Source organism: Mesoplodon mirus (genome assembly GCF_964341445.2).
Source record: "Mesoplodon mirus genome assembly, chromosome: 11".
NCBI lineage: Eukaryota > Metazoa > Chordata > Mammalia > Artiodactyla > Ziphiidae > Mesoplodon > Mesoplodon mirus.
This window is the reverse complement of record NC_138987.1, coordinates 67,686,528-67,713,831: the sequence shown is the minus strand read 5'-3', so window position 1 is coordinate 67,713,831 and position 27,304 is coordinate 67,686,528. Positions and strand designations below refer to the sequence as shown.

The 27,304-nt window shown below is 41.7% G+C and overlaps 1 protein-coding gene across 2 annotated transcripts in view; it reads right to left on the bottom strand.

The window, feature by feature from the left end:
* Positions 1-3,555: 3,555 nt before the first annotated feature.
* The window catches only part of TBC1D30 (TBC1 domain family member 30), an 84,914-nt gene continuing 61,165 nt past the window's right edge, over positions 3,556-27,304 (bottom strand). For both annotated transcript variants that reach the window (XM_082635913.1, XM_082635914.1), the window contains 5 exons: positions 22,731-22,836; positions 15,390-15,502; positions 13,269-13,408; positions 10,664-10,870; positions 3,556-7,196 (listed from right to left, as the gene is read on the bottom strand). In XM_082635913.1, the coding sequence (XP_082492039.1) occupies positions 6,409-7,196; positions 10,664-10,870; positions 13,269-13,408; positions 15,390-15,502; positions 22,731-22,836 (1,354 nt within the window). In that variant the 3' untranslated portion in view covers positions 3,556-6,408. The remainder of the gene's footprint in view (positions 7,197-10,663; positions 10,871-13,268; positions 13,409-15,389; positions 15,503-22,730; positions 22,837-27,304) is intronic.

The window sequence follows — 27,304 nt, the reverse complement described above, 5'->3', positions numbered from 1 at the left end:
GTGCTCTAGGTAGAGGTTAATGAATACACAGTTACGAGGGTGTTGGGAGAGCAAGGAGCTTTCAGGGAATTTCAGGTTGCTGTATGCAAAGTTCTCAGACGGTGCAGATAGTGCAAGGCAAAGAGCTTAAGCTCTCGTGTCAGAGGGATCAGGACCCTGCTATTTACCATGAGGTAAACGTGGTCAAGGACATAACAAGTCACCCCACTTTTATCATCTCTAATACAGGAATAATATGCTTTGTGGGGTTCTTGGGAGGAATATGCCAACGAGATAACATATATAAAGGAGCTAGTATAGTGCCTAACAGATAGGATCTCAACAAATGGTTGATGTTATTCTGCTGATGATGATAGATTGCAGAAGGCAATGAATGGAAAAGATGGTGGGAAAATAAGCTGGAAAAATAACCACAGGCCAGATCAAACTAAGACAAGGGTTTTAGCCTTTATACTCCAGAAGATGGGAACCGATTGAAGGATTTTGTCCAGAGGAATGGTCTGATCAGTTTTTCATTTTAGAAGAATCACTCCGGCAGCAATATGTAGCCACGGCAACAGAGAGAGGTGGGGTAGGATGGGAGAGACTAGTTGAAGGACATTTAAAATAGGTTGACCAGTGGTTGTCAAATCTAGTTCAGTATCAAAATTTCTAGGGGAGGTTTTTTTGTTTTGTTGTTGCTTTATTTTGTTTTAATACAGATTTCTAAACTCTCCAGGGGTTGGGAGACACCTGGGTTGAAATATCAGCTAAGTCCCACCCAGAAAACTGTTGGCCCCTTAGGGAAATTGATCCACCTCCTTCCCAAGGATCAACATCACCTAAAGAAAAACTAGAAGTGTTACAGGAATGTATAAAAGGAATGCAAATATTAAGAAACAGTCAACTTTCTGGGTTTTTAACCTTAAAAAGAAGTCTCTTGAGGCCCCTGGGATGCAGGGTGTAGCAGTCAGATAAGGCTTACCGGTGCTGGAAGGAATGAAGAGAATTGGATAGAGAGTGACTTTGAAAAAGGTCAGTGGGTTTGATCAGAGCTGAGCACCAGGAAAGAAGTAGACTCAGATTCAGGACATAGGCAGCAAGGAAATTCCAACCCCAAGAGTCTATGGGTCCCCATTTGGTCCCCATTTAATTGAGCCCAGGCTGCCTTTGTGGAAGAGCTACACTGCACGGCTCTGCTTTAGCCATCATCCAGTAAGGGCTTCCCATCCGTAATTGTATCCTAGTGATTCTATGACTCCAGACTTCACTGAAACTTTCATCTGAACTGCCTCATGTGGATAAGAGATAACTGCCATTTCAATGGCCCAAACACTCATGGGCCATTGTACTTCCATCCTGTAGATCAAATAATTCATGTAACCATTACCCCTATTCTCAGATGTTTACATTGTTTATACTGTTTCCAAATTTCCTCTAGTAAATTTAACAATGCAGTGAAAATCTGCACATAAAACTTTCACTGCTATCACTTGCAACTCTAAAATATCTTAATATGCTTCGATGAAACCCTGTAATGGCTATTTTCTCAAGTTCAAAGATACCAAATCTCAAGCACCACTTCCTTCTCAAAGGATGCAATTAGGCATCATTTGATAAAGTTAAATATTTGTTGATTTTTTAAAAATCTCTTAGTGAGCAAATAAAAGGTACTTTCCTTAACCTGATAAAAGATACCTACCAGGAATCTCAGGAAACATCTGACTTAATGGTTTTCTTAAAAGTCAGGAATGAGATATGAATGCCCATTATCACTGCTTCTATCAATGATGGAGGTCCTAGGGAAAAAAAAGAAAGAAACGACTGCCTCATCCAGAGGTGTAGAGAAACAGGCATTCTGCTTGTATATATAGTAAGTTCAGTCTTCAAGGATGGCAATTTGGCGATACATATATATAAGTTTTAAAAATGCACATACTTTCTGACCCTGCAACTCCACCTGGATGAACATACCCTAAGAAACTTCTTAGGGCTGTGTACAAAGTTATAAGTATTAGGATGTTCTCTCCAGTACTACCTACAATCAAAAAATACCTGTTTGAGATACACATTACCATATATAAAATAGATAAACAACAAGGATTTACTGTACAGCACAGGGAGCTATATTCAATATCTCGTAATAATCTATAATGGAAAAGAATCCAAAAAATAATATATACATATATATAACCAAATTACTTTACTATATACCTGAAACTAACACAATATTGAAAATCAACTACACTTCAGTTAAAAAAAAAAAACACCTCGTGGACGAGACACTGGTTATGTGAATTCTGGCATAAACACATGATGAAATAATAGTTACTGAAAATGATACTGTAAAAGAGCATTTACTGGAAAGAAAGCTTAAACCAGTTTTCTCAATATACCTTTTTGTAGATAGTGGTGTGTATATACACGAACACACATAAAAAAACATAGTGGAGAGACCCATACCAGAATACCAATGATTCCTTGTGCTCTTTCTGTTTTCCAGATTTTCTTAACACATGTCATTTTTCTAATTAGGAAACTTATTTAAAATGCTGCCTCAAATGATGGCTGTAGGTAGCAAAAGAAAAGTGGCTCAGCAGCACTATTTACAATAGCCAGGACATGGAAGCAACCTAAGTGTCCATTGACAGATGAATGGATAAAGAAGATGTGGCACATATATACAATGGAATACTACTCAGACATAAAAAGAAACGAAATTGAGTTATTTGTAGTGAGGTGGATGGACTTAGAATCTGTCATATAGAGTGAAGTAAGTCAGAAAGAGAAAAACAAATACTGTATGCTAACACACATATATGGAATCTAAAAAAAAAAATGGTCTGAACAACCTAGGGGCAGGACAGGAATAAAGACGCAGACGTAGAGAATGGACTTGAGGACACGGGGAGGAGGAAGGGTATGCTGAGACAAAGTGACAGAGTGGCATGGACATATATACACTACCAAATGTAAAACCGCTAGCTGGTGAGAAGCAGCCGCATAGCACAGGGAGATCAGCTCAGTGCTTTGTGACCACCTAGAGGGGTGGGATAGGGAGGGTGGGAGGGAGGGAGACGCCAGAGGGAAGAGATATGGGGATTTATGTATATGTATAGCTGATTCACTTTGTTATACAGCAGAAAGTAACACACCATTGTAAAGCAATTATACTCCAATAAAGATGTTAAAAAAAAAAAAGTGGCTCAGAAAGAGTAAAGGGAGATTTTATGAGGGGAGATGGCAGGCTGTACACTTGACCACGACTCTCTGTTATCTAGAATCCATAAGACCAGGAAGCTAAATGGCATTCTTATTGTTCTATTTTATTAAAACAAAGAAAAAGGACAGATCCACAGGTTATTTTTATACACACACATACATTCACACACACATACACACATTCCTGAATAAACTCGTTTACTCATATTCGGGAACTCGCCATTCTGCCAAGTTCTTGGCAGGTCACAGGCCACCCAGCAACCCAGTGATTAGACCGGCGGAGATGGAGTTTATTGGGCTGTTCTCTTGGTTCACGTGATGAAGGTGGGGTAAAGTTGACAGGGTAAGGAAAGGGGGTGGGGAAAGTCACAACAGCGTTCTATGCAGGCGCTCAGATAAACAACGTCACAATAGCTACAACAATGAGAATCTTTATGCATATATCTTTGTAATCAGTACAGTTCTTCAGAACAAGAGAGACTGAAAAAGGGAATACAATATTCCAAACAGTTACAGCCCCATAGGTTGACATTACAAACTAGGTTTAAAGTATCTGGAGGCTTTTGTAAGAGAACTGAGGTGCAGACATCAGGAGTCGGCTCCAGCCTAAGTGCTGACGGGGTACAGACATATCTAAAAATGAAAAAACCACTACTTGGTAAGTACTTCTGGTGCTGGCATACAGTGTCCAATACAACGAAGATAAAAGTCCATACTGGTCTCTTCGTACATGCTGTGTGCTACAGGCTACTGCAGATCCTTTATTTTCTAAAGTAGGCAAAGCTCACAAGTTGACCGATACACATGGTGATTACATGGTACAATGCATGCACTTTAACAGGACAGAGTGCTTTAACAGGAATCTGTCAGGTTTTGAAACCCTGATGAGGTCATTTTTACCTCAAAGGACTATTATCCTTTCAGTAGTTTATTTATTCATTCAACAAATACTTATCCCAAACCGTGTGCCATCACTTCCATTCTTTTCTCAGGAAGACCAACCCCAGGAAACAGATACAGCATGTGCTACTAACCCTAAGACAGGTGGCAGACAGCGATGGCACAAGCCTAAGAACTGCAGTAAGTGCCCTCCACCCCCTTACCCACCTCCCCAAACCCAGACCCTCTGGGAGCTGGGAGCTGACTCAAGAGAGAAAAGAAAAATTCTCTATTCAAGTCAGACATCCCTCAAGGGGAACATGACTATTCTGACTCACTTGGGAAGGGGGAGGAGAAAAGAATACAAGGTGGAATGTAAAGTTCAGCAGATGGAAGAAAATAGTATCACTGGCTTAACTTTGGAAAATGCAGAGGGTCTCGTCCTGGGGGTGGTATGCAAAGTAATCCCGACTCTCCACCTACACCCTTCCCAAGACACAGGCTGTGGGAGTGGCTGCTTTTTAAGAAGCTGCATGCTAACTGCAGATGGCACAGAATTCTCCTGCAAGACCAAAACTGCAATAACATATTAGTCATGTTTTCCATCTTCAGTTCTTTGGAGGGTAAAAATACCACAAAAGGGATAACTCTTCTCATTGTATATATCATTCTTGTGTTTTCTGTGCAAAAAAGCCCACACAACAACATTCTCTATTTTATTATAAAAATTAGTGCCTCTCATAGTAGAAACTCTTTCTAAAACTATAGCTCTGGTTTCAGAATTAGCAATCCAATTAGCTCAAATGAATACTGACTGCATCATCAAAATGCCGGCAAGCCTAGCCGCGGTCTTCCAGGGAACGAGGATAAAAATGCCAAGTCTATCTTCTAATGTTGGCTGGAGAAGGGGTTTGAGGAGTGAGCCTTTTGTCCAGCCAAAATGACAGTTGCATGAAGCATTTTTTAAATGAACTACGTTTTCGGATAAGAAGGTCAAAGCTGGTTTTATGAAACGCCATCACAGGACTCTGTACCATCTGGAGAAAGGTCCTTTGAGTCAGGAGGGAGTGCAGGGAATAGCTTCCCAGTCTTGGTTTCTAGAACCTATGTAGCCAATGCACCTGGGTACAAGGAGCATAAAACCCACCTATTGCACGGGAGGCAATGTGGCTGAGTCACACTGAGTACCGGGAGTATTTACCTTGAGTATCTGAAGTACTCCTTCACCTCTGTGTGGCTCAGAGTTCCCATGTGCATGGTGGAAATAACAGGTGCTGTCTCTGGGGAGGAATGGGAGAGACAGCGCTAGACAGCACTGGGGCCTTCTCCAGGGAGAGGCAGTGGTCAAGTAAGAAAGTACTCAACAAAGTACTCCCACCCCAAAGAAAAGCACAAAATTCAAGTAACAGAGTTGCAGGTGCTATGTTCTGGCTTTTGAGCAGAGGCTTCTCGCATCTGCAGTGGAGAACTGGTAGGTAAATGAGCTGCATGGTGGAGGCCAGACAAGCTCTGTATAGAGCCCATTGGTCATCCCACCACTGAGGACCAAAACTCTCCTTAAGAGGTGAACATGAAGCTCGAGGAAAGCTCAGTGGAATCAGCAAGCTGTTGAGAGCAACTGCTTCATGCATAACCCATTTGTGTCCTCTTCATAAGATCTTCCAGCTGATGATCAAGCTACATTTCAACAGATAAAGGTTTTCTTCCTTTTGCAGGTAGAAATAGAAAGTGAAAGAAAGGCTATCTAGATTTTTCTCCTGCCCTTTAGCACAAGAATAAAAACCAGTTTTGAGACTGGCTGAAAGAAACTACTGAAGGAAAACTCACACATACAAACATTCCCCCCAGCAGGGCATGAAGAGGGAAATTGGGAAGTTCTTTGCAACTTACTTTCTTTTTACAGTTTCTGTTCTAACAAGCTAGTGTGTGCATGCTTGAGTGTTAATAACACCCAGAGAACTGGAAGGTTGGGTGGGGGGTTGTCACAGGCACCCTGAAGGCCCTCAGAACAGGAGGAAGGAAGAGGGGTTAACAGCCTAGATACAAAGTCTTTTCTAAACAGCTCACAATGAAAAGCTGGGAAAACTTCACACTTTAAAACCACAATATTTATTTTGCCATAAGAACCCACTGTATCGATGATCGCAAGACATCCCTATTCTAGCACCCATTGTAAAATGTCCAATTCCCATTTTTATGGACCGTTGCTCATCTCTGAACCCATCTCTTCATTTTCAATGGACAGCTGAGGCTCTCTTGGAGCCATCCGGCTGGAACCCTTCTGCCACCATGAAGAGGTGAATGTGAATACACAGTTGCTGAAAGATGTCACCGTTTCTTAGTACTACTGTTTCCACCGCTGGACTTGCTGAAGCTCCTGCTCATGTAAGGAAAGTGCACGGTTGGGGTTCTTTCTGTAGGACCATATAATCCCAAATTCCTGGCAGTGGCTGACTTCCGCAGTGGCTTGACGCTGGGAAAGGGGCTAAAGATGGGAGTTTTCGGGTGGCTGCCTTGGGGAGACTTGCCAGGGGCCTTGTTTCCTCCGGGTGCATCTGGCGGCTCCGGGAGGTGCTGCTGGCAGGGCAGGTGCACCTTGGGATCAGTTTCAGCAGCAGCAGCCCTTGGGTTCAGTTCCAAGGCTTCTAACTTCACCTGGACCACAGACACATTGGCATCAGCATCCCCAAAGAGCGGCTCTGGAGATTGCCCTTCGATGGTCCTCCCAGGGCCGCCGTCGGAGCTGCCACCTTCCCTTTGAGCTGCCCCCGCACAATCGGAGGAAAATGCCTGCACTGCCCCCAGACTGTGAGTCTTGCAGCCCTCATTCTGCTCGTCTATCAGCCCGACGGTGTCCCCACAGCCCAGCTGACTCTTGGTCCTCGCCGTGTTCTTTTTGTGGACCCGGATGTGAGTTCGCCATGGAGAATTGAGCTTGGTCCTAAGGTCTTCATAGGGCACAGGAGACATTTTGCCTCCTGTGTGACCAGGGATGTGGATGACAGCATTCTTGGCAGCTCTGTTTGACATTTTCATCTTCTTTCCTAAAAGAAGGTGGTTTATAACTGGAGAGTTGTTTACCTGAGATGGGAGAATGCTGGTCACTGGCCCTTTGTCTGAAAGAAATGTTGAAAGGTTGTGTGAAAGGTACCACAGAGAAAGACAGCCATCACAGAACAGGAGTCACACACAGGTTGTCCCCGGACCCTGCCCACATATTTCCCAGGTCTTGGCAGAGTCATGTAACTGAAGGCAGCAGAAACTGAATTCGATCCTAGAGCCTGGGGTACGGATTCCCTCCTCTTCAAAGAGGAGGAGACAAGGGGCTGAGGATACAAAAAGAAACAGACTCTGACCCCTTGTTACTAATTAGAGCCCAGCCTCCCTAGTGTTTTTTACAGAGAGCCTTGTGTCTGAGAAGCAACCTCGGAGGTCTTGTATCTAGGAAATCTTTGAAGATTTTTTTTTTTAAATAATAGGTCAGACACTATGACCATATAGATTACCAGCTGTCAGCTTCTGAGAGGTAGAAAAACAACACACTGCATATTATTGAGAGACAGCAGAATGAGAGAAGTGATAAGAAGGTGGTAAAAATGCAGTGACATCACAGCTATCCAGTGCCTGGCCCTAGTTCCACTCCTGTGTCCTCAATTGACTTTGAAAGCAAATTGAAAACAGGAAAGCACCGAAAGCTGTGTTCTCCTGGAAGGCACTGTTAACAGTATTACTGTCCTCATCCTGTGGCTATGACCAAGCCCCTGTTTTCCAATGAAGCTTCAACATTCATGGCCCCAGGGACGACAGCTGCAGGCAGAAGTATCAAGAGAAGACCCCGCCGTCTTTGTGTGAACAGCCTTCCTCCTGATATCTAGGTCACGTGGCTGAACTCCCGCCTGTGCTTCTCGACTGCTCCTATCTATCTACCTCTGGTCACAGTCCAATCTTCACTGAAATTTTGACACCTGTTTCCTCTTCACTCTATGTCCTCTTACCTACCACGGTTACTTTACTGCCTCGGTGACTGACCCAACCTCCACCTGCCCAGTTCCATCCTAAACCTCATCACTCGGATCTGCCTCATGTGAAAAGTATTTAACTCTCATATTCCTCTCTTTGACTCTTCCAGCTCTCAGACTCTCGATGTAACTATACCTGGTACTAAACCATAAAGATTTCCATTCCTTGATCCCTCAATCTTCTCATAACCTCTCACTGTCTCCTCGGCTCACTTACACCCCTACCCTGCTAGATGCACGGTGGATCCCTGGACCACACCTCACCAATAACCACACATCCAGGCATCCCTATGGCTTTATCACACATGCCTGGCAAAACTCCACTCTAGATCCACAGTTCACATTCTCCTTTCCAAAACAGGAGGTGCTAATCGCTGCTGGGGGGTGGGGATGCGGATGGGGAGAAATCACACAGCCAGGTGGATTGATATCCCTTAAATTCATAACTTCCTATTTCTGTTAGGTCCACAATGCCGCTGAACAAACTTTCTTTCCCTCTCGCATTGCTTCCGATGGCCGATCCAAATCTTCATTATTTTCTTTAAGCTCCCACCCAACCTTCAACTTACTCCCAAGCAAACAACTTTTCCTCCTATTTCTTCATAAAAACAGAAGCTATCAGGACTGAAAAGCCTTAACTTCCTGTCCTCCCTAACCTAGGAAGCTGGTACCTCAACCACCATCCTTATCACCTTCCTTTAAATCTCAGAAGCTGAGGACTTTTGCCTCTGGCTCAAATTCAATCTCTCCGCCTGTGCTGCTGGTCCTATCCTACACCACCTCCTCTAAAACCCCCGCTACTCAAAGTGCAATCTCCATCCAGCAGCAGTGGCATCGCCTGGAGGCTGATTGGAAATGCATAATCTCAGTCCCACCCACAGCTACTGAAGCAGATTCCTCATTTTGACACATCCCCAAGTGATGCGTATTCACACTAAAGTGTGAGAAACAATGCTCTCAAACTTTGCCCTTAAGCAGCGATCTCTCCGTAAAAATAACCACATAAACCCTGTTCTAGAGTAGGGGTCAGCAAACTTTTCCTGTAAAGGACCAGACTATAAATATTTTAGCCACTGTGGTGCAAAAGCAGTCATAGACAATATGTAGACAAATGGGCATGCCTGTGTTTCAATAAAACTTTATTTATAAAAACAGGCAGTGAGCAGAATTTGACCTACAGACCATAGTTTGCTGACCCCTGACTACAGTACAGACACTGGGCTGATTTAGTACCCAATGACAATTGTTCACCATTCCACCTAAAGCTTCTGAAAGTGGTTGGAAAAGAACTACATAAAGAATCAAGGGCTTCCCTGGTGGCGCAGTGGTTGAGAGTCTGCCTGACGATGCGGGGAACACGGGTTCGTGCCCCGGTCCGGAAGGATCCCACATGTCGCGGGGCGGATAGGTCCGTGAGCCATGGCCGCTGAGCCTGCACGTCCGGAGGCTATGCTCCGCAACGGGAGAGGCCACAACAGTGAGAGGCCCGAGTACCGCAAAAAAAAAAAAAAAGAAGAAGAATCAGAACATGGGGGCTTTAGCCCTGGCCTGATCACTCACTATAGTTATATAATCCTAGACAGTTGCTAAGCCTTCCTGAATTACCATTTCCTCATTTTTTAAAAGGATATAAGAATATCTGTCCTTGCCTTGCTCATAGATTTAAGGACAAATGAGGATATGTATGTGCCAATGTTTTGAAAATTAACGTGTTATAGTTGTTAGTTCCTTTTGTGATTGCTTTTTTAATGATTCAGGATAAAGTAAGAATCTTTAAGAAGTTGCCTACTGCTCCCCAACAAGTGAAAGGTAAATTCAGTTTTTATGCAAGATCAGTCACATGCTCACAAGCCTCTTAAAAACATGTCAAATTTATATCTTGGTTAATCCTGGATCGGCATCACTTTCATTAGGATATCATTTAAAATAAGACAAACCAATTCCCAAATCAGCATATATTAAACAACAAATCAGATTGTTCATTGGGATTTTGGGAATTTAAAGGAAAAAGAAGCTTGACAATCCTTGGAAAAGAGCATTTCCAACTGCAGTACAATTGTGTTCTTCTCAGCAGACTCCCAAGACACTGCTAACCCACAGTTAGCAGGCACAGTAACGGCTTTTTCCTTTTCCTCTGATCACAACATCTGTTATATTACTACCTAAATGACTGGTAGTAATATTATTTACCAGTATACAGATGACTAAATTCTACTCCCAAATGCCTGATATTTAGGAGGCAATAGCTCCAAAATGTCTCAAATCCAAGGAATGCATGGCTTTGCAACATTCTAATCATTTGTAAAGTCTTCTCCACAAGCATACAGAGTAAAGAAGTATTGAATACCATCAACTGCCTGGTCCTTGGGACCTTTCTCTTATTTAGAGCCTGATAAGATAAAATAAAAAGTGAGAAGATAAAGATGTTATTGTCTCCTGCCAGCTGTGTTGGTGGATGCTGAGCCAGAGTGAGCAGTAATTCTCAGGCCATCCTGGGAATACTCAGTCTTCCTTTCACAAGTTGACACGGAGCTGAAATTGACTCAAACAAAGAAGTACATTACCTGCCCTGATATACACCTGATGAACCTGCTGCTGCTGCTTCTTTTTAATCCGAGAATATTGCTGCTTCAGCGCGTTGATATCTGTGGTCATGCGTTCCATCATCATACTGTTAAAAGCTGCGTGGTATTCACTTCGGCAGGAATTGATCGCTCCTGGACTCAGCTCTGCAATGTTATTGGATCTCAGATTCTGGTCCCCATTTGGTTCTATATTCCAAGGAATAGAGAAAAGGAGACACTATCACAGGAGGAGAACAGGACTAACTGGGAATTGCTTACACTATATAACCTCGGGTAGTATCTTAACCTCCAGGAAATTCTGAACCACAAAAAACATGTACACTAGAATTTGTCCAGTACTTGTTTTTATTTGGTCCTGAAAAATATTTCTGCATTTTATTATTAGGCTAACTGTGAGTCTGAAATGAGCTGTGTGGGTTCATTGTTTGATTTTATTACCCCTTTGTTCATTATATGGACATAAGATCCGCTGTTTCCAGATAAAAATCACTGCCATTTTCTAAAATTCCCTTAGAAAAATATAACTCTAGCTGTCTAAAGTCAGGGTACAGATTTCCATATAACTACATGAGGATTTACAAGGTTCCATATAACTAACTGCATGAGGACTCACAACTATAAACTTGTAAATTTTACACTGTAGGGTTTAGTCAGTCATTAAAAGTGAGCTTTTCTTAAGTTAAAAACTGCAAGACATTCTATAAGATTATCAAGACTTTAGATCATGGTATCACTAGAAATGGAATGTTTTTATTCATTTAACAAGTATTTCCTGACTGTCTACTACGTGTGTTATGTCTGATGTGGTTTCTGCTCCTGTTAACACCAACAACTAGTAGATTTATCCCTTAAATAAATTTGAGATTACCTCCAAGAAACAGAAATAAGTACTGTGTGAAAATACACTCACATGCCACACAGGTAAACAGGGGATAAAATGAGGCTTTTCTAATACGATATGTAAAACTTGCCTGGGGACAAGCTTAAAAAAAAAGATTATAGGGGATTTCAAGTATCCTAACATCTGCTGAAAGTGTTATTCAGATAAAGACTGAACATCTGGTAAACTTCCTTTTTTATTGAAAATACTTCTCTAAGGAGAAGAAAATTAAAAGAGGACATCTAATCTAACTCAAGTAAAACCAATAAGAAAGACTAAGGATGAAATTTAGGAGAAAATGACCATGTCATCCCAGAGCCTATAATTGCACAGAAAGAATAACAGGGGGGAAAAATGGAACATAGACCCAGAGGACAGAAAGCAGATTCAAAAACGTTAGAGTTAAAATACTTATTGATCGCATGGCCAGAAACCAAAAGCTAAAATTCAGGCAACTAAAGAGGAGATAGAAACCATTACAAAACCAATAGAACTCTTGTTGAGTTCAGATTTTTTTGTCATTTAAAAAGATGACAGGGGGGTGCATACCAAGAACACACACACAAAATGACATGAATCAAACATTAAGCAAGTTAAAACTCAAAACAAGCTAAGGCTTGCAGAACATACTCAAAACTACCAGGACCAAAACAACAACAGCAAAACAAACAAACAAACAAAAAGGAAGCCTTCTAAGCAAGAGGAACAAAAACAAGAAAATAGCCCCATGACTTTGAGAACGCAGTATAAAGCTAGCAGATGGCAAAGAGAATGCAGAGGTGCCTGACATCTTTTGTTTCTGTACTCTTTCAGCAAGGAGAATGGTCTTCAAACTAGAATAAATGTCATAAAGGAAGAGCTGCCACCAAAGATAGGAAAGATCACAGTGGGGGAACCGCGAACTGCTTCAAAAGAGTTCATTACACGAATAATGTCCAACCTATTTTCTGCAAGAAAAAACAAACATAGCATGACATTCAATTCAGAGCACCACTTTTTAAGAGGGATACTATCAAACTTCAGGACATTTAGAGGTGAATTTATAGAACATTAAAAGTTCTGGAGGACATATCTTTGAGAAATTCTGAATTTGGACCATGAAGCCACTTTTGGGGGACGTGATGACTGTCCTCAAGATTCAAAGGAGACATCTAGCAGAAGAGGGAGCAGACTTGTTCTGTTTTGTTCTGAAGAGAAGAACTATTAATAGAACTAGTAAGTGGAGTTTATCTCTTCAAAACTAGAAACCCTGGGCTAAGCAGAGGAATTAGCAGAATGTCTTATGAGATAATGAGTTTCTGGTCACTGAAATTCAAGTAGAGGTACCATAATATTTTGGCTTTAGAGAGTATTTCTATAGTGGAAAAGAAGCCAGTCTATAATGAATTCAGTTTAACTCAAACAGAATGTAGTAAGCCTCTGTTATATGCCAGGCTTGGTGCTAAGGAACTGAGCACACAAAGTTAAATCAGACGAGTGGGAGGCAAAACGAATCATAAAGAAAAAGAAATATGTATTATGCGTGTAACACATAACAGAGAGAGCCTCCTAAATGATAAAGTAACAGAGAAGTTACTTTTAATAAAGACCTTTAATAGTGGTAATCAGTTCAGGAAACAACAGACATTTATAGGACACAATAATACTACCCTTGCTACAGTGAACCAACACATTGTGAGTATCTAATAGATGCCACCTCTTTACCTTTAACTTGCTTTTGGTACTTCTGCAGTTCAGGTGCCAGGAGCCCACTAAAAGGTCCGAGACACCCCACTGCATTAGCAATAGCATCTTCATCATCTGGGTCATTCTCTTCATCGCTGTCTCTGACCTTACCACGTCGTCTTGGAAAACATAAAAGAAAAAGGAATATTTTTTCAAAAAGTGGTATTATTTTTAAATAAGTAATATAGCCACATGACTTAAATGATATATATATATAAATTATATAAATTATTATAATTTCTATAACGTATTTATATTATATTTATATAATTATATATTATACTTATATAATTTATACATATATATATATATAAAGTCCATCTCCCATCCCTGGCCAACTTCTACCCTGTTCTTACCCCACTTAATCCCCACAGGTGACCACTGTTACTAGTTTCTGATGTATTCTTCAGCTTCCTTATCAGTTAAATAAGCAAATATGACTATACAGTCTTATTTTCTCCTCTTTTTCATAAGTATTAGCATGCTATATATAAGTACACTCTTCTGCACCTTGCTTTTATTCACCTAAAAAAAACCTCTCCATATTCACACAGAGCTTCCTCCTCATCCTTTTCTTAATGGCTGCACTGTACTGTATGTATACATTATTGTTTGTATGTATGTACTGTATTGTATGTATGTAGCCCATGTTATGGAACCAGGCTGCTAAATGATGCACACTCAAGTGTGCATTGAGGAATTAGCAGAATGTCTTATGAGATAATGAGTTTCTGGTCACTGAAATTCAAGTAGAGGTACCATAATATTTTGGCTTTAGAGAGTATTTCTATAGTGGAAAAGAAGCCAGTCTATAATGAATTCAGTTTAACTCAAACAGAATGTAGTAAGCCTCTGTTATATGCCAGGCTTGGTGCTAAGGAACTGAGCACACAAAGTTAAATCAGACGAGTGGGAGGTTTCCAATATTAAACTATTATAAACAACACTGCAATAAGTAACCTTATACATACTGTGTTTTGCATGTGTACAAATATATTTGTTGGATAATTCAGAAAGGTAGAATTGCTGGGTCAAAGGATATATGCAATAGTAATTTGGGAAAATACGGTCAAATTGCCTGCCCCAAATCCCATGGTAATTAACCTCTCATGAGCAAAGTGTAAGACTGCCTGTTTCCCTATAGCCTTATCAACAGAGAGCACATCAACCTTTTGAATTTTTGTCAACCTGATAGGTGAAAAAAACAGAATCTCAATCTTGCTTTAAGCTGCATTTCTCTTAGTCCAAGTGAAGTTGCCTTTTATGTAAACTGCCTATTCCCATACTTTCATCATTTTTCAGATGGTGGTCATTTTCTTATTGACTTCTAAGAACTTTATATATGAGAGGAATCAGTTACAAATATTTTTTCACAAATATTTTTGTGTCTGCTTATGGAGGTTTTCTTTTGCTCTGTTTTGGTTTTAGTTATGCAGAAAATTATTTTTAAAGTACTTAATTTTTTTTCCTTTATTGTTTTTTTTGAGCAGTTATTAAGGCCTTCCCAATTCCAAAGAACTAAAGACATCCTTCCACATTTTCTTCTGCTTATTATTTCAGTTTTTTCCATTTAACTGTCTCATCTCCATGGAGTTTATCCTGATGTATGGTGTAAAGTATGACTCTAACTTTATTTCTTTCCAGATTCTCATTGGCCCAGCACCATTTACTAAATAGTATATCTTTTCAGTGTTGATTTATGTTTTCATATATTAAATTCCTGTGTGTGTGTGTGTGTGTGTGTGTGTGTGTGTGTGTATTTGTCAATTTCTGGTCTCCACAGTATTTTAAACTAGCTCATCTGTCTACACTTTTTTGATTCTACCCTTTTTTAATTACTGAGATTTTTAATATTTGATATTTTTAAATAAGTTGTGGGGTTGCTAAATATCCCTTCAGTTTATGTTCCAACCTTCTTTGGAAAGTACACTTTCAAAAATCTCCCTCTTGAATTTAAATCAAAACCTTTGGGAAAGAGCTATTCAGAGTTTAAGCACCAAACTACTTCAAATGTATTTCTGGGGTTTAACAAATATTAATAACAAATTAAGGTATTAAGTCTTCCATCATGAAAACAAGAAGGAAAAAAAAGGACCTTACCCAGAAACTGAGGTGGGCTTAATTGTGGCTGGGAATGGTGTAATGTTGTAGGTGTACTTTTCCCTCAGCTCTGCCAACTGTGGAAAAGGGAATGGAGCCATAGAATACACAGTCTGGAAAACAAGAACAAAAATGCCAAGTCTGAAATGGTGGCCTTAAACAATTCTTATCAATCCTGCAAAGACATTAAAGTTCTATGATTTGGGTGTGAGGAGATAGATACTGCTCCTTACACAGCAGGTGGAGAGAATATACTTCAATATCATTTTAGAGAAAGACAAAAGCATACTGATAAAACAACAGTTAGTCCCCACATCAACCCAGCTGGGACTGGGCACTCCAACTGGTGAACATGGGTGGGCAAATGGGGACAGTCTGACGTTCTCTTGCTCATTTGATAGATGGGTTAATTCAGAAATTCACAGCTCCCTATTACTTCTTTCACAGTGAACCCATCAATCTTCTTCATGTGTACCACTCGTTTTTCAAACCTTTGCTTGATGATCGTTATAGGCATTAAATGTCAGCCTTCCGGCTACAGTTATGTCCAGGGGACAATCTTGTGATCGCCTGCAAGCTTTCTCCAAAGATACCACCTTTTCAAATGTCTGTGAATCAGTTCTAGGTGAAAATTGTTAACTGTTATTTTGAAAGAAAAAAAAGAAAGAAAGAAAAAAAGTGACAGGGTGTAAAGCACAGGCTGTTAAAAATCTATAAATAAAAATGGGAAAAGCACCTGTGCTTCCTCCAGGCTTTTAAGATTATATATCATTCTACCAGCAGGAGGAAAATCACCTTGTTTGTTCTGTTAATTTTATGAAAATTTAACTGCTCCAAACATATTTCTTCAGTCTTTCAGGTTCTTATTCACCAGAAAATGTATATGAATCACATTAACTTTCATTTCTTCCAGGAAGCCATTCAAATGTCCTGTAACACTTTTCTAGGACAATATTTTGAAGTGGTATTTTTCATTTCAACAGTACTGTTTTCCTGAAGGCTTAGGAGATGTCTAATATCTGCATAGGTAGGAAAAGGAGGGCTCTGAAAGGGGCTTCCTAGCATTGTAGCCTCACCCCACAGCTCAGAGCCACCACCGGGACAGAATTTCGATTCTAAACAGTCTGTACATCTGACTGTTGCCAAACTTCTAGGGTATCTGCTTATACCTTAGTGTAACATCCCAAGATTCCAAACAAGGAAGTGTTGACTAAAATTCCTTCCCTTTGATTCCCCATTGCTTATTATGCAAAGTTACACAGTTTATTGGGACCACAAAAGTCATCTCCAAGTCGTATTATCTCACACATACTTGATTACAGACAGTCTCTGACTTACAATGGTTCAACTTAAATGATTTTTCCACTTTACGAAGGTGCGAAAGTGATACATATTCAGTAGAAACCCTTCTTCGAATTTAGAATTTGGAACTTTTCCTGGGTTTACGATACGCCATAGGTCCTCTCTCGTGATGCTGGGCAAGGCAGCTCCCCATCAGCCACGTGATCACAAGGGGAAACAACCAATACATTTACAACCATTCTGGACCCAGACAACCGTTCTGTTTTTCACTTGCAGTTCAGTATGCAATAAATTATATGAATTATTCAACTCTTCATTATAAAGTAGGCTTCGTGTCAGATGATTTTGCCCAACTGTAGGCTAATGTAAGTGTTCTGGGCATGTTTAAGGCAGGCCAGGCTGAGCTGTGATGTTTGGGTGGTTAGGTGTATTAAATGCATTTTCAACTTATGAAGGGTTTATCTGGATGTAACCCCATCATAAGTCCAGGAAGATCTGTGTACCCAAAAGGCTGAGAAGCAGTACAAATTTACTAACAGTGAACTGTTCCCCAACGGGAAGAAGCAGAAGGCACCCTGTGGTTCCCTCTAGTCTGGAGTGTGAGACTAAGCTGGTTCCCAACCTCTCCAGGCCTCCTTTTTCTCATGTGAAAAAATGAAGGCATGAAACTCAGGATGCTGGTTACCTCTGAGAGGAGAGGGGGTGGTGGGATCAGAGAGAAGGGTATGAGGGTGTTCACCTGTGTTGTGAATGTTTTATTTAAGCTGGGTCGTAGGTGTGTAAGTTTTATTATTTTAATACATTCTGTATGCCTGAAATACTTCATATAATTTCATTAATAACATGGTCAGAATACACTCTCACATTTTTTTTTTTTTTCGGTATGCGGGCCTCTCACTGTTGTGGTCTCTCCCGTTGCAGAGCACAGGCTCTGGACACGCAGGCTCAGCGGCCATGGCTCACGGGCCCAGCCGCTCCGCGGCATGTGGGATCTTCCCGGACCGGGCACGAACCCGCATCCCCTGTATCACAGGCGGACTCTCAACCACTGCGCCACCAGGGAAGCCCCTACATGGTCAGAGTACACTCTCACATTTTTTGATCCCACAAAGTTTACCAGCAGCTCATCGCCCGAGAAGCTGCTTTACTGCCAGTATGGAAATCTTCCCTCCTTGCTCCTGTGACCTGTCTTAACTCCACATACCCTTTTGAGGGAAACGGAGAGATGTGAAAACCTCAGCACCCCAACTGTAAGTCCAGAGCACGGCACCTCTGCTTGGGCCTCAGTACAGCAGCATCAGTCTCTGACACATCAAATGTTGGTCCCACTACTGGGCCAAAAGTCAGCCTGTCCCTCACTCATGAGACATTTCTTCCTTAACAATTTAGAAATCTGGTTCAGATTTCAAGAAACCCATACCATGCAATGAATAGCATGGTGACTATAGTTAATGATACTATATTGCGTATTTGAAAGTTGCTAAGAGAGTAGATCTTAAAAGTTCTCATCACAAGAAAAAAAATTTGTAACTGTGTGTGGTGATGGGTGTTGACGGGACTTATTGTGATCATTTCACAATATATACAAATATCGAATCATTATGTTGTATACCTGAAACTAATGTAATGTTATATGCCAATCATATCTCAATAAAAGAGAAACCCACACCATCTGGATTCAAGTTTAAAAGATGAAATGATTAATGCTAGGAACTTCAAAATTCTCTACAAACAAAGTAAGATGTCTCATTGGACACAATTAGTGGGATGTCTAGCTGAAGACTCATTTGTTTTATTTTTGCCAGTTTTATTAAAAGTTATCAGAAAACTCCTTTGTCCAGCCTCATGAAGGAAGTGTATAAGAAAAGAAAGGGCTAATAAGGACCTACTGTATAGCATGGGAAACTCTACTCAATACTCTGTAATGGCTTATATGGGAAAAGAATCTAAAAAAGAGTGGATATATGTATATGTATAACAGATTCACTTTGCTGTACACCTGAAACGAACACAACATTGTAAATAAACTATACTCCAATAAGTATTAAAAGAAAAAAAAGAAAGAAAGGGAAGTTCATCTTGCCCCTACTCTGTCCCATCCTGCTCCAGGGTAAATAGTCTGGGGTCTTACCAAGCTCCTTCAAGGGCGACTCAGCTAAAAGACACTGGACCAAAAAGAACACTGGCTCCATTGAGCTGCATTCTCTATTCCTGGTCTTCCTTTCTCTATAATTTACTTTTAGTTAGCCCTTCAAAGCATACATCGGTGTTCCTGAAACAAATGTGCTTAGAGTACTTTGCATATATTCCCTCACTTATTTAAAGGTCTCACATGTCGGCAGGCATGTTTATCCCATGAAGGTACACCACACACACCACCAGTCCTCAGGATACCTGAGAAGCTGTAGATTTCCAACTGTGTAAATCAGAGATTTACAACAGATTTCAAGAAGGGAATTTTACTAATCATCTTAGAGCCAAAGTGTAGTACATGAATAGGGTCTTAGGGTTAGAAAGAAATTTAAACATAATTAGTTCAACCTCCCTCCCAAGCAGCAGTTCCCTCTAAAGCATCTCCAACAGATGGTCATAAAGGCACCGCTTAAACACTTGCAGTTACGGGCACACACAATTCTGCAAGGCAGACGGTTTCATTTTTGACAGCACTAATTAATCAAACAGTAACCTTCTACTGGACAAGCATTCACATCCATGTAATTTCTACTTCATCACTGATAGAAAAAAGGGAACAGTCCAAGGGCAGGTCCTGCCTCATGGCACATGAAAGCTCCCCACAGGTAACAGTAAATTACTGACAACCACTTTGGGCTAGGTTTTCCTAAGCACCTAAAACCCATCTGGTAAACAGCATCTAACTAACTTTTCTCTATATTACTCTTAAAGAATTCATGAGAGACTTTGTCAAAAGTCTTACTGAAATCCATATACACTCTTTCATCAGCGTTCTCCCAATATCTTTTTCTGACATTGTTGTTTTTTTTAATGGCCATTACTAGTAAAATAAAAGAGTGATGCAATTTGCAGGGGGAAAGAACCCAGTAGATTATTTTGCGTATGGCACCTAGAACTGAAAAAAATATGGAAGACCAAACAGGGAGAACGTTTCCATCTCTTCAGCTCGAAAATAAAGATCTGTATGCAATCCAAATTTTTCATCTGGAGTCATTTCAGGTTTGCTGACAGACTTAAAGTCTACCATAATTGGATCACAGCCATTGAATTAATTTTTTTTAAGAGTACAGAAAAGAGAGTGCTTGAAATGACATTCAGCATTTCTCTCCTTAATACTCTACGATGTCAAGGAAAACCAACAAGTCTATTTACTGCCCAAACTACCAACACACATTTAAATAGACATTTATATTTAGGCACTGCTGAAGAGGAACTATATTTCTCTTTTTCATTATTGACATGCTTTAAAAGAAACATGAAAACATAAATTGTACAAAATTAGGCTCAATTCATCTTCACCAGATGTTTTCCTTGGCAGGAGAAATGCTGCTAAAATGGAATTCTAATCAATCAAGCCACAGCCTACATTTTTCCTTCCAGGATTCTCTTAAAGCAGAGTAAAGAAGGGGTGCTCTTTTCTCTTAATACTTAAGACTGGAAATTCCTGAAGGACAAAAATGGAGTACCTCAACATATCTATCATTCCTTCTGGCAATGTTTAAACTTTAGGTGAGATAAAACGTTGCTCATTCTTCTGAAAGGGATTTCAGCTTTTAGAAAGTCATATTTTCAATAAGGTGGAAGCCCTGTGTTGGGTGGTGAGGAGAAGCACTTGGCCAGGTGTCGAGCTTGGGCCCCAGTTCTGGGTCTGCCACTAGATAACCTAAGAATATGGCAAGATGCTCACTCTCCATGTCTTAGTTTCTTCTCTGTAAAATGACAGAATTAGGTTAGTGGACCATTAAGCTTCTTTCAAATCAGTGTTTGTCTAAGTGTTAGCTCAAAGCCACTTGCATCAGAACCACCCACAGGCCGAATATCTGCCTTTTAATACACTCTTGACATGCTGCTTATACACAGTCAAGTTCAAAAACCACCGCCTCGAGTTCTAATGTTCTATAATTCTGTGTATGCACTGAGCAACCAGGTGGATTCTTAGCACTACATTAGATGTTATGGGGATACAGAGTAATACAAGGCCCTTATCATTAAGGAACTTGCTAGATAATATTAACATATTTGAAAAAATACCAAACAATATAAAATAATTTGTAATGAGCATTAAGTCAATTGCTGACAATCTTAAGTACTGAAGGGGTAGGGAAGAGGTATCGTCAACGAGGGCTGAGACGACAGAGCCTGAGGGGAGGGGAGAACAGACTGAGTAGGATCCGGGAGACAGAAAGGATTTGCCCAGATAGGGTGTCAGAGGGAACCACAAGCCCTGTCATGGGGATGAGCAGGGCCCACAGAGGACTGGGTGGGGACAGGGCTATGGCCAGTGCAATAGGTCCCAGCTGTGGAGTAGTGGGGAGCGCCTCTGGATAGGTAACAAATGGGGCAACCACAGAATACCTCCAATGCAACCAGTGTGAAGACAAATCCACCTGCCTCCCCCGTGAACTTTTCCTCTTCTTCCTAAGCCAGAAACCTGGGGGCTGTCCTTGGCTCTCCCTGTCTTTCTCCCTCACCCCATGTCCACTTCCCACGGCCAAGTCCTGTCAACTTCATCTTCTAAGTACTGCCTCTGTTCCATTCTTGCGTCGACCCTTCACTGCCTCCCCACGGTGACCCCTTCAAGTCCACCCTTCACAGAGCTGCCCCTGTAGTCGACATCAGACGCAACTGAGACCATTTCCCTCTTCTCCCTAAAACCTCTCCAGCCCACAGCTCTTCTTCTTCCCTTTCCAAAGGTCCCACAGAGGCCCAAGAACTCCAGCAAGCACAACCTCCAGGATCAAGTCCACACTCCGTACCATGGGTTGTGGTCTCCCACGAGCCATCCCTGTATACCAAACCCCTGTAGCTTCCTTCCCACACCATAAAGGTTTTCATTGCCAATGCCATGGCTCACGCTGTTCCCTCAGCCATGAACTGCCTCTCCGCTCTGCACCACTGCCTCAAACATATACACCCACACACCCCACACATGCATGCACCCATGTGCACACACACACAGACATACACACACACACACAGCCCGACCTACTCCTATCCATCTTTAAAGGTAAAACCAGGGCTTCCCTGGTGGCGCAGTGGTTGAGGGTCCGCCTGCCGATGCAGGGGACGCAGGTTCGGGCCCCGGTCTGGGAAGATCCCACATGCCGCGGAGTGGCTGGGCCCGTGAGCCATGGCCGCTGAGCCTGTGCTCCGCAACGGGAGAGGCCACAACAGTGACAGGCCCGCGTACCGCAAAAAACAAAAAAAAGCGGGAGGAGACTGCAGAAAACTCATGTTATAGAGCCGAATGGAAGAGAGCATGTTAACAAATCCGCTACCTCTTCTATACTCACTGCCAATTTTAATGATTTGGCGAATGTAATCTTGAGATACAGCAACATACCAGAAAAATGACAAAACCCTTCAAGTCTTCCATTTTGAAATTTATGATTCATATGTAATAACATAAGTCACAAATGTGGGCAAAACAAATAAACCAATGCTGATTAGAATAATCTCCTTTTTATCCTCAATAATCCCTTCCCAGAAATACTTATTTCTCCCCACAAGTCTCCCTTTACAGCTAAGAATCAGATTCAGAACAAATACCTGGTGATTTGAGGGGCGAGGGAGGAGGTGTTCTGGTGGTTTTTTGGTTTGTTTTTGTATTGCACGTTATGATTTTTAAGCAACACAGTTGGAACGAAAGCCGTAACAAATATCCATTTCTTCCTTCCTCTTGTGACACAGTTAGATTCTTAACAAATTATATATAGACTCTTGGTCATTTGAAAAACTACATCTGAGGGCTGGGCAAATACATTTCCCAAGACCGCTGCTCTGGCACTGCTTATTCCCATGGTACCAGGGTCCCCCGAGCCAAGGGGGGTGGCACTGCCCACTCACCTGCATGAGTTCATGGCTTTCCAGAAGATCATTCTCCAGCATCTCCTGGGTAAGGCGCCCCATGGTGCTATAGAATTCATCTGCTGTTTCACAACATTCTATCTGCCTAGATAAAGGACAGAAAAAGGAACTGTTTAGGACACCCATGCTATCAGGTACATGCTGCAGGCACAACAAGACATGTTTTCTCTTGCCATCAAATCGACCAAGTTAGCAACCAACAAAAATCAAAATCCTATGATACACTCACAGGACAGCCTGTTTTAGGCAGAGAAAAGATTTAAAAAAATTCGAAGGGCGATGTAAAGGTAGTTATTCTAGGATGAGTTCCCATCTTTGCTATGCTGCTCCCCTGACTCACAGCCCCACCTGTGGCATCTTTATTGTTTCCATGTGACACATTCTACACATCAGAATACCCATCACTGATCAGAAATTATAACCAGGAAATTGGGTGCCCAAGTACAATTGTTCCCTAGAGGGAATCTGTTTCTCTGGATCTGCAAACTGCAGTGGCATTGACAGACCGAAACCAAACCACAGGAGAAGTGAAAGATGAAATATACAAAAACTTTATCTGCATATTTCATCAGTCCACAGGATATTTTCACAGGTAGTCTTTTCAGCCCTTCTCAGGACACTGCTGCTAGTTGGAAATTACATCCTGTTTCTTGTGTTTGGTTAGACATGTAAATAAAGAATCTGTCAGGGCTTCCCTGGTGGCGCAGTGGTTGAGAGTCCGCCTGCCAATGCAGGGGACATGGGTTCGTGCCCCGGTCCGGGAAGATCCCATATGCCGCGGAGCGGCTGGGCCCGTGAGCCATGACCGCTGAGCCTGCGCGTCTGGAGCCTTGCTCCGCAACGGGAGAGGCCACAACAGGGAGAGGCCAGCATACCGCAAAAAAAAAAAAAAAAAAAAAGAATCTGTCACCTCCCATCCTGTGAGACAGGTGAGACTTTAATCCTTCTTCTAGAGGGGGAAGGAATAACCCAAAGCAAAGAGACCTGTGTATTTGTTTTATCTATTATGACAGTCTTTGTATCGCAGGATAACTCTATTTGCCCACCAATCATGAGACATGCTCTTTGGCATACACTAAGGTTAGGGGATTTCCGTAGAGCCATCCAAAAACAATATGATGATGGGAAAATTCCATGCTCTGGAGTGCTGTTCAAATCCCACTGCCACAATCATGTAAATAAATAAATGAAATAAATGGCTGATGTGTTAATGAAAAATACCGAGTAGCATGTGGGCATAAATAAAGTGGTTAAGTTTATCCTGTGAGTGGCAGGAGAGTGAGGAAGAGAAGTATGTCTAAGATGAGTTTTGAAAAATGTTCTGCAGGTTGACAAGGTGGAAAAAGCATCCCAAAGATGTGGATACAGGAGACAGAAGGCACTACTTGGGGGAAATGCATGTAGGTCCCACCACCAGCATGGGAGCGGCTGCACAGCTGGGGGTGCCAGGGAGAGATGAGGGCAGAGAGGTGCAGAGAGCAGATCGCAATGGCCTCCCCTGCCTGCTGAGCCCCCTCAGGACAAGAGTTACTGAAAGGCCTTTAATATGGAGTGTGGGAGCAGACATGCCCTTGGCAAGGTTGCCGGGGAGGTGGCATGGCGAGTTCGGGGTACGATGGGGAGGCCAGGGAGGACAGTGCCAGGCATGAGGCAACGAGGGAGTGAATCAAGGCAGTCAGATCAGAAAAGAAAGGACGTGAAAGAGATGCCAGTGGGGCTAAGTAGATGGTCTACGGCTTACACATTCCAAAAGTACCGCTGGTATGAGCAAGGAGGAAATTTCACATAGCAGAAGCAGGGTGATGGGAAGGGTCCCATGGATAACCACACACAAGGCACATTATGTTACTCAGGTACACGTAAGCTGGAGATCACCTGCATACTGTTTACGATTTTTCCAATGGAAAATTTGTGGACAAGATTACAGGCCCTGGAGTCTGACTGATTACAGTCAGAAAGATCCAGGATTAAGTCCCAGCACCACTACTCATTAGCTATGGGACAATGAACTAGTTAATTAGCCTTCCTGGGGTAGTTTTCTCACTTGAACAGACAGGGAGAATAATCCTACCTACTTCACAGGGTTGTGGGGATAATCGAATGAGATGATGTGTGTAAACTTCCAAACACAATGACGGCACGGCAGGTACTTGATGTTGTATACATGTTGGTTGCCTTTCCTTTTGTTTAACAAGCTGCACGTTCAAAACATGTATAATTATAATAAGCAAAGACTATGAAACATTTAAAATTCTACCAGTCTGATTCATAGATCCCTGAACTTCATAAACAGGAGCCATTTATAAGCAATAGATTCACATTATTAAAAGCACAGATTATAGAGCCAAGGTACCTAGGTTCAAAATCAGGCCTTTCCACTTACTAACTCGGTGATTTGGGGCAATTTACTTAACTTCTCTGTGCCTCAGTGCCCACATCTATAAAATGGGGATGATAACAGTACCTACCTCATAGGATGATGGTGAGGACTAAATGAGTTAATTTTACATCTAGAGTGCTTAGAACCATGCCTGTCCACTGCAAGCACTCCATGAATATTGGATTTTAAGTGTAGCTATTATTATTTCAACAGTGTGCCATCCTTGGGATGACCATATGAATAAATTCTGATCCTACAGGTAATGGATAGATGGGAATAAAAATGGGAACCACCTCTTTTCCTCCTGCCCCATAATTAAGAACTAACAAAAAGGGGACCATAACTGACTCAGCATACAGTAAAGTGCTTTAGCATTTTAATCCCATAAGCTAATTACTCAGTAACTACCACACCAGTTAGAGTGTGGTAGTGTTTGATAGAGAAATTATCAAAGCTCAAAGAGTTTACGAGGTGTAGAGTGAATGGGAAATATGTGACTGCAGAAAGAGGTAGACATCGGAAGAAAGTAATCAGATAAGTAAATAGCACAACAAACCCCGCACAGATGAATTTATTTGCCTAGCTGAAAAGCTATGTACAATAAAACAAAGGCAAAGGAGATAGCTATATGATATTTAAAAATACTTCCACACAACAATGATTTTTTTTAATCCCTGAATTGAGAGTCAGTGGATCTTTCTTACAAAAAGTAAAAAATACTGCAAGTCTCTGAGGAAACAACTTGTCTTAGATAAAAAGGCTACTGAAAAAGTTTTTGATCCATGTCGTCTATGGGTACCCACTCAAGTCATTTACAGCTCTAGGAAAGAAACATTAAAAACTTCTCTGCATCTTCAAGTGGCACATATATACAATGGAATATTACTCAGCCATAAAAAGAAATGAAATTGAGTTATTTGTAGTGAGGTGGACGGACCTAGAGTCTGTCATACAGAGTGAAGTAAGTCAGAAAGAGAAAGACAAATACCGTATGCTAACGCATATATATGGAAACTTAAAAAATAATGGTACTGATGAACCTAGGGGCAGGGCAGGAATAAAGACGTAGACATAGAGAATGGACTTGAGGACATGGTGGGGGGAGGGGGAAGCTGGGACAAAGTGAGAGTGGCATGGACTTATATACACTACCAAATGTAAAATAGATAGCTAGTGGGAAGCAGCAGCATAGCCCAGGGAGATCAGCTCCGTGCTTTGTGACCACCTAGAGGGGTGGGATAGGGAGGGTGGGAGGGAGGCTCAAGAGGGAGGGGATATGGGGATATATGTATGCATATGGCTGATTCACTTTGTTGTACAACAGAAGCTAGCACAGCATTGTGAAGCAATTATACTCCAATAAAGATGTTTTTAGAAATCCTCTGCATCTTCAGTTAACTACAACTTCATCCTGACGTCTCTTCCATTACCCCAAAGGCCGAATTTTAATGTAATAGTCATAATATATTAGAGATAGGTGAAAATACCCTAGTTTTTCCAGCTCTGCTACTAGACAAGAATGTAAGTAAAATCTGTTTAGTAGTAATAGATTTCAACATAGAATTAACTCTTTTTTTTTTTTGCGGTATGCAGGACTCCCACTGCCGTGGCCTCTCCGGATGCGGAGCACAGGCTCCGGACGCGCAGGCCCAGCAGCCATGGCTCACAGGCCCAGCCGCTCCGTGGCACGTGGGATCTTCCCGGACCAGGGCATGAACCCATGTCCCCTGCATTGGCAGACGGACATTGGCAGGCGGACTCTCAACCACTGCGCCACCAGGGAAGTCCCTAGAATTAACTCTTGATGAAATGAAATAAGTTCTACTGTTGACTAGATACCAAGCACCATGCTAGATACCCTTATACATATTATCTCATTTCATTTTATCACAGCTCACAAAATAAATTATAAAGATTCAAACATAAGCCAAATTGCAGTCTTAACCAACAAACCCACCCAGTCCTCTCCAGATCTGCCTGTTCCTCTTCCACCTACCTCCCTTCCCCTCTCCCCAACCAGTGTCAGGAAAGATGCCGACAGCTCGGACCAGGCAGGACACCAGCACTGAGGAGGAGGAGACCTACAGGCCTGCAACAGCTTGGCTCCTTCAGTAAAATGGATTCTCTCTGCCCCCAACATTCACAGAAGAGCCAGCTGAGTTCAGAAGGCAGA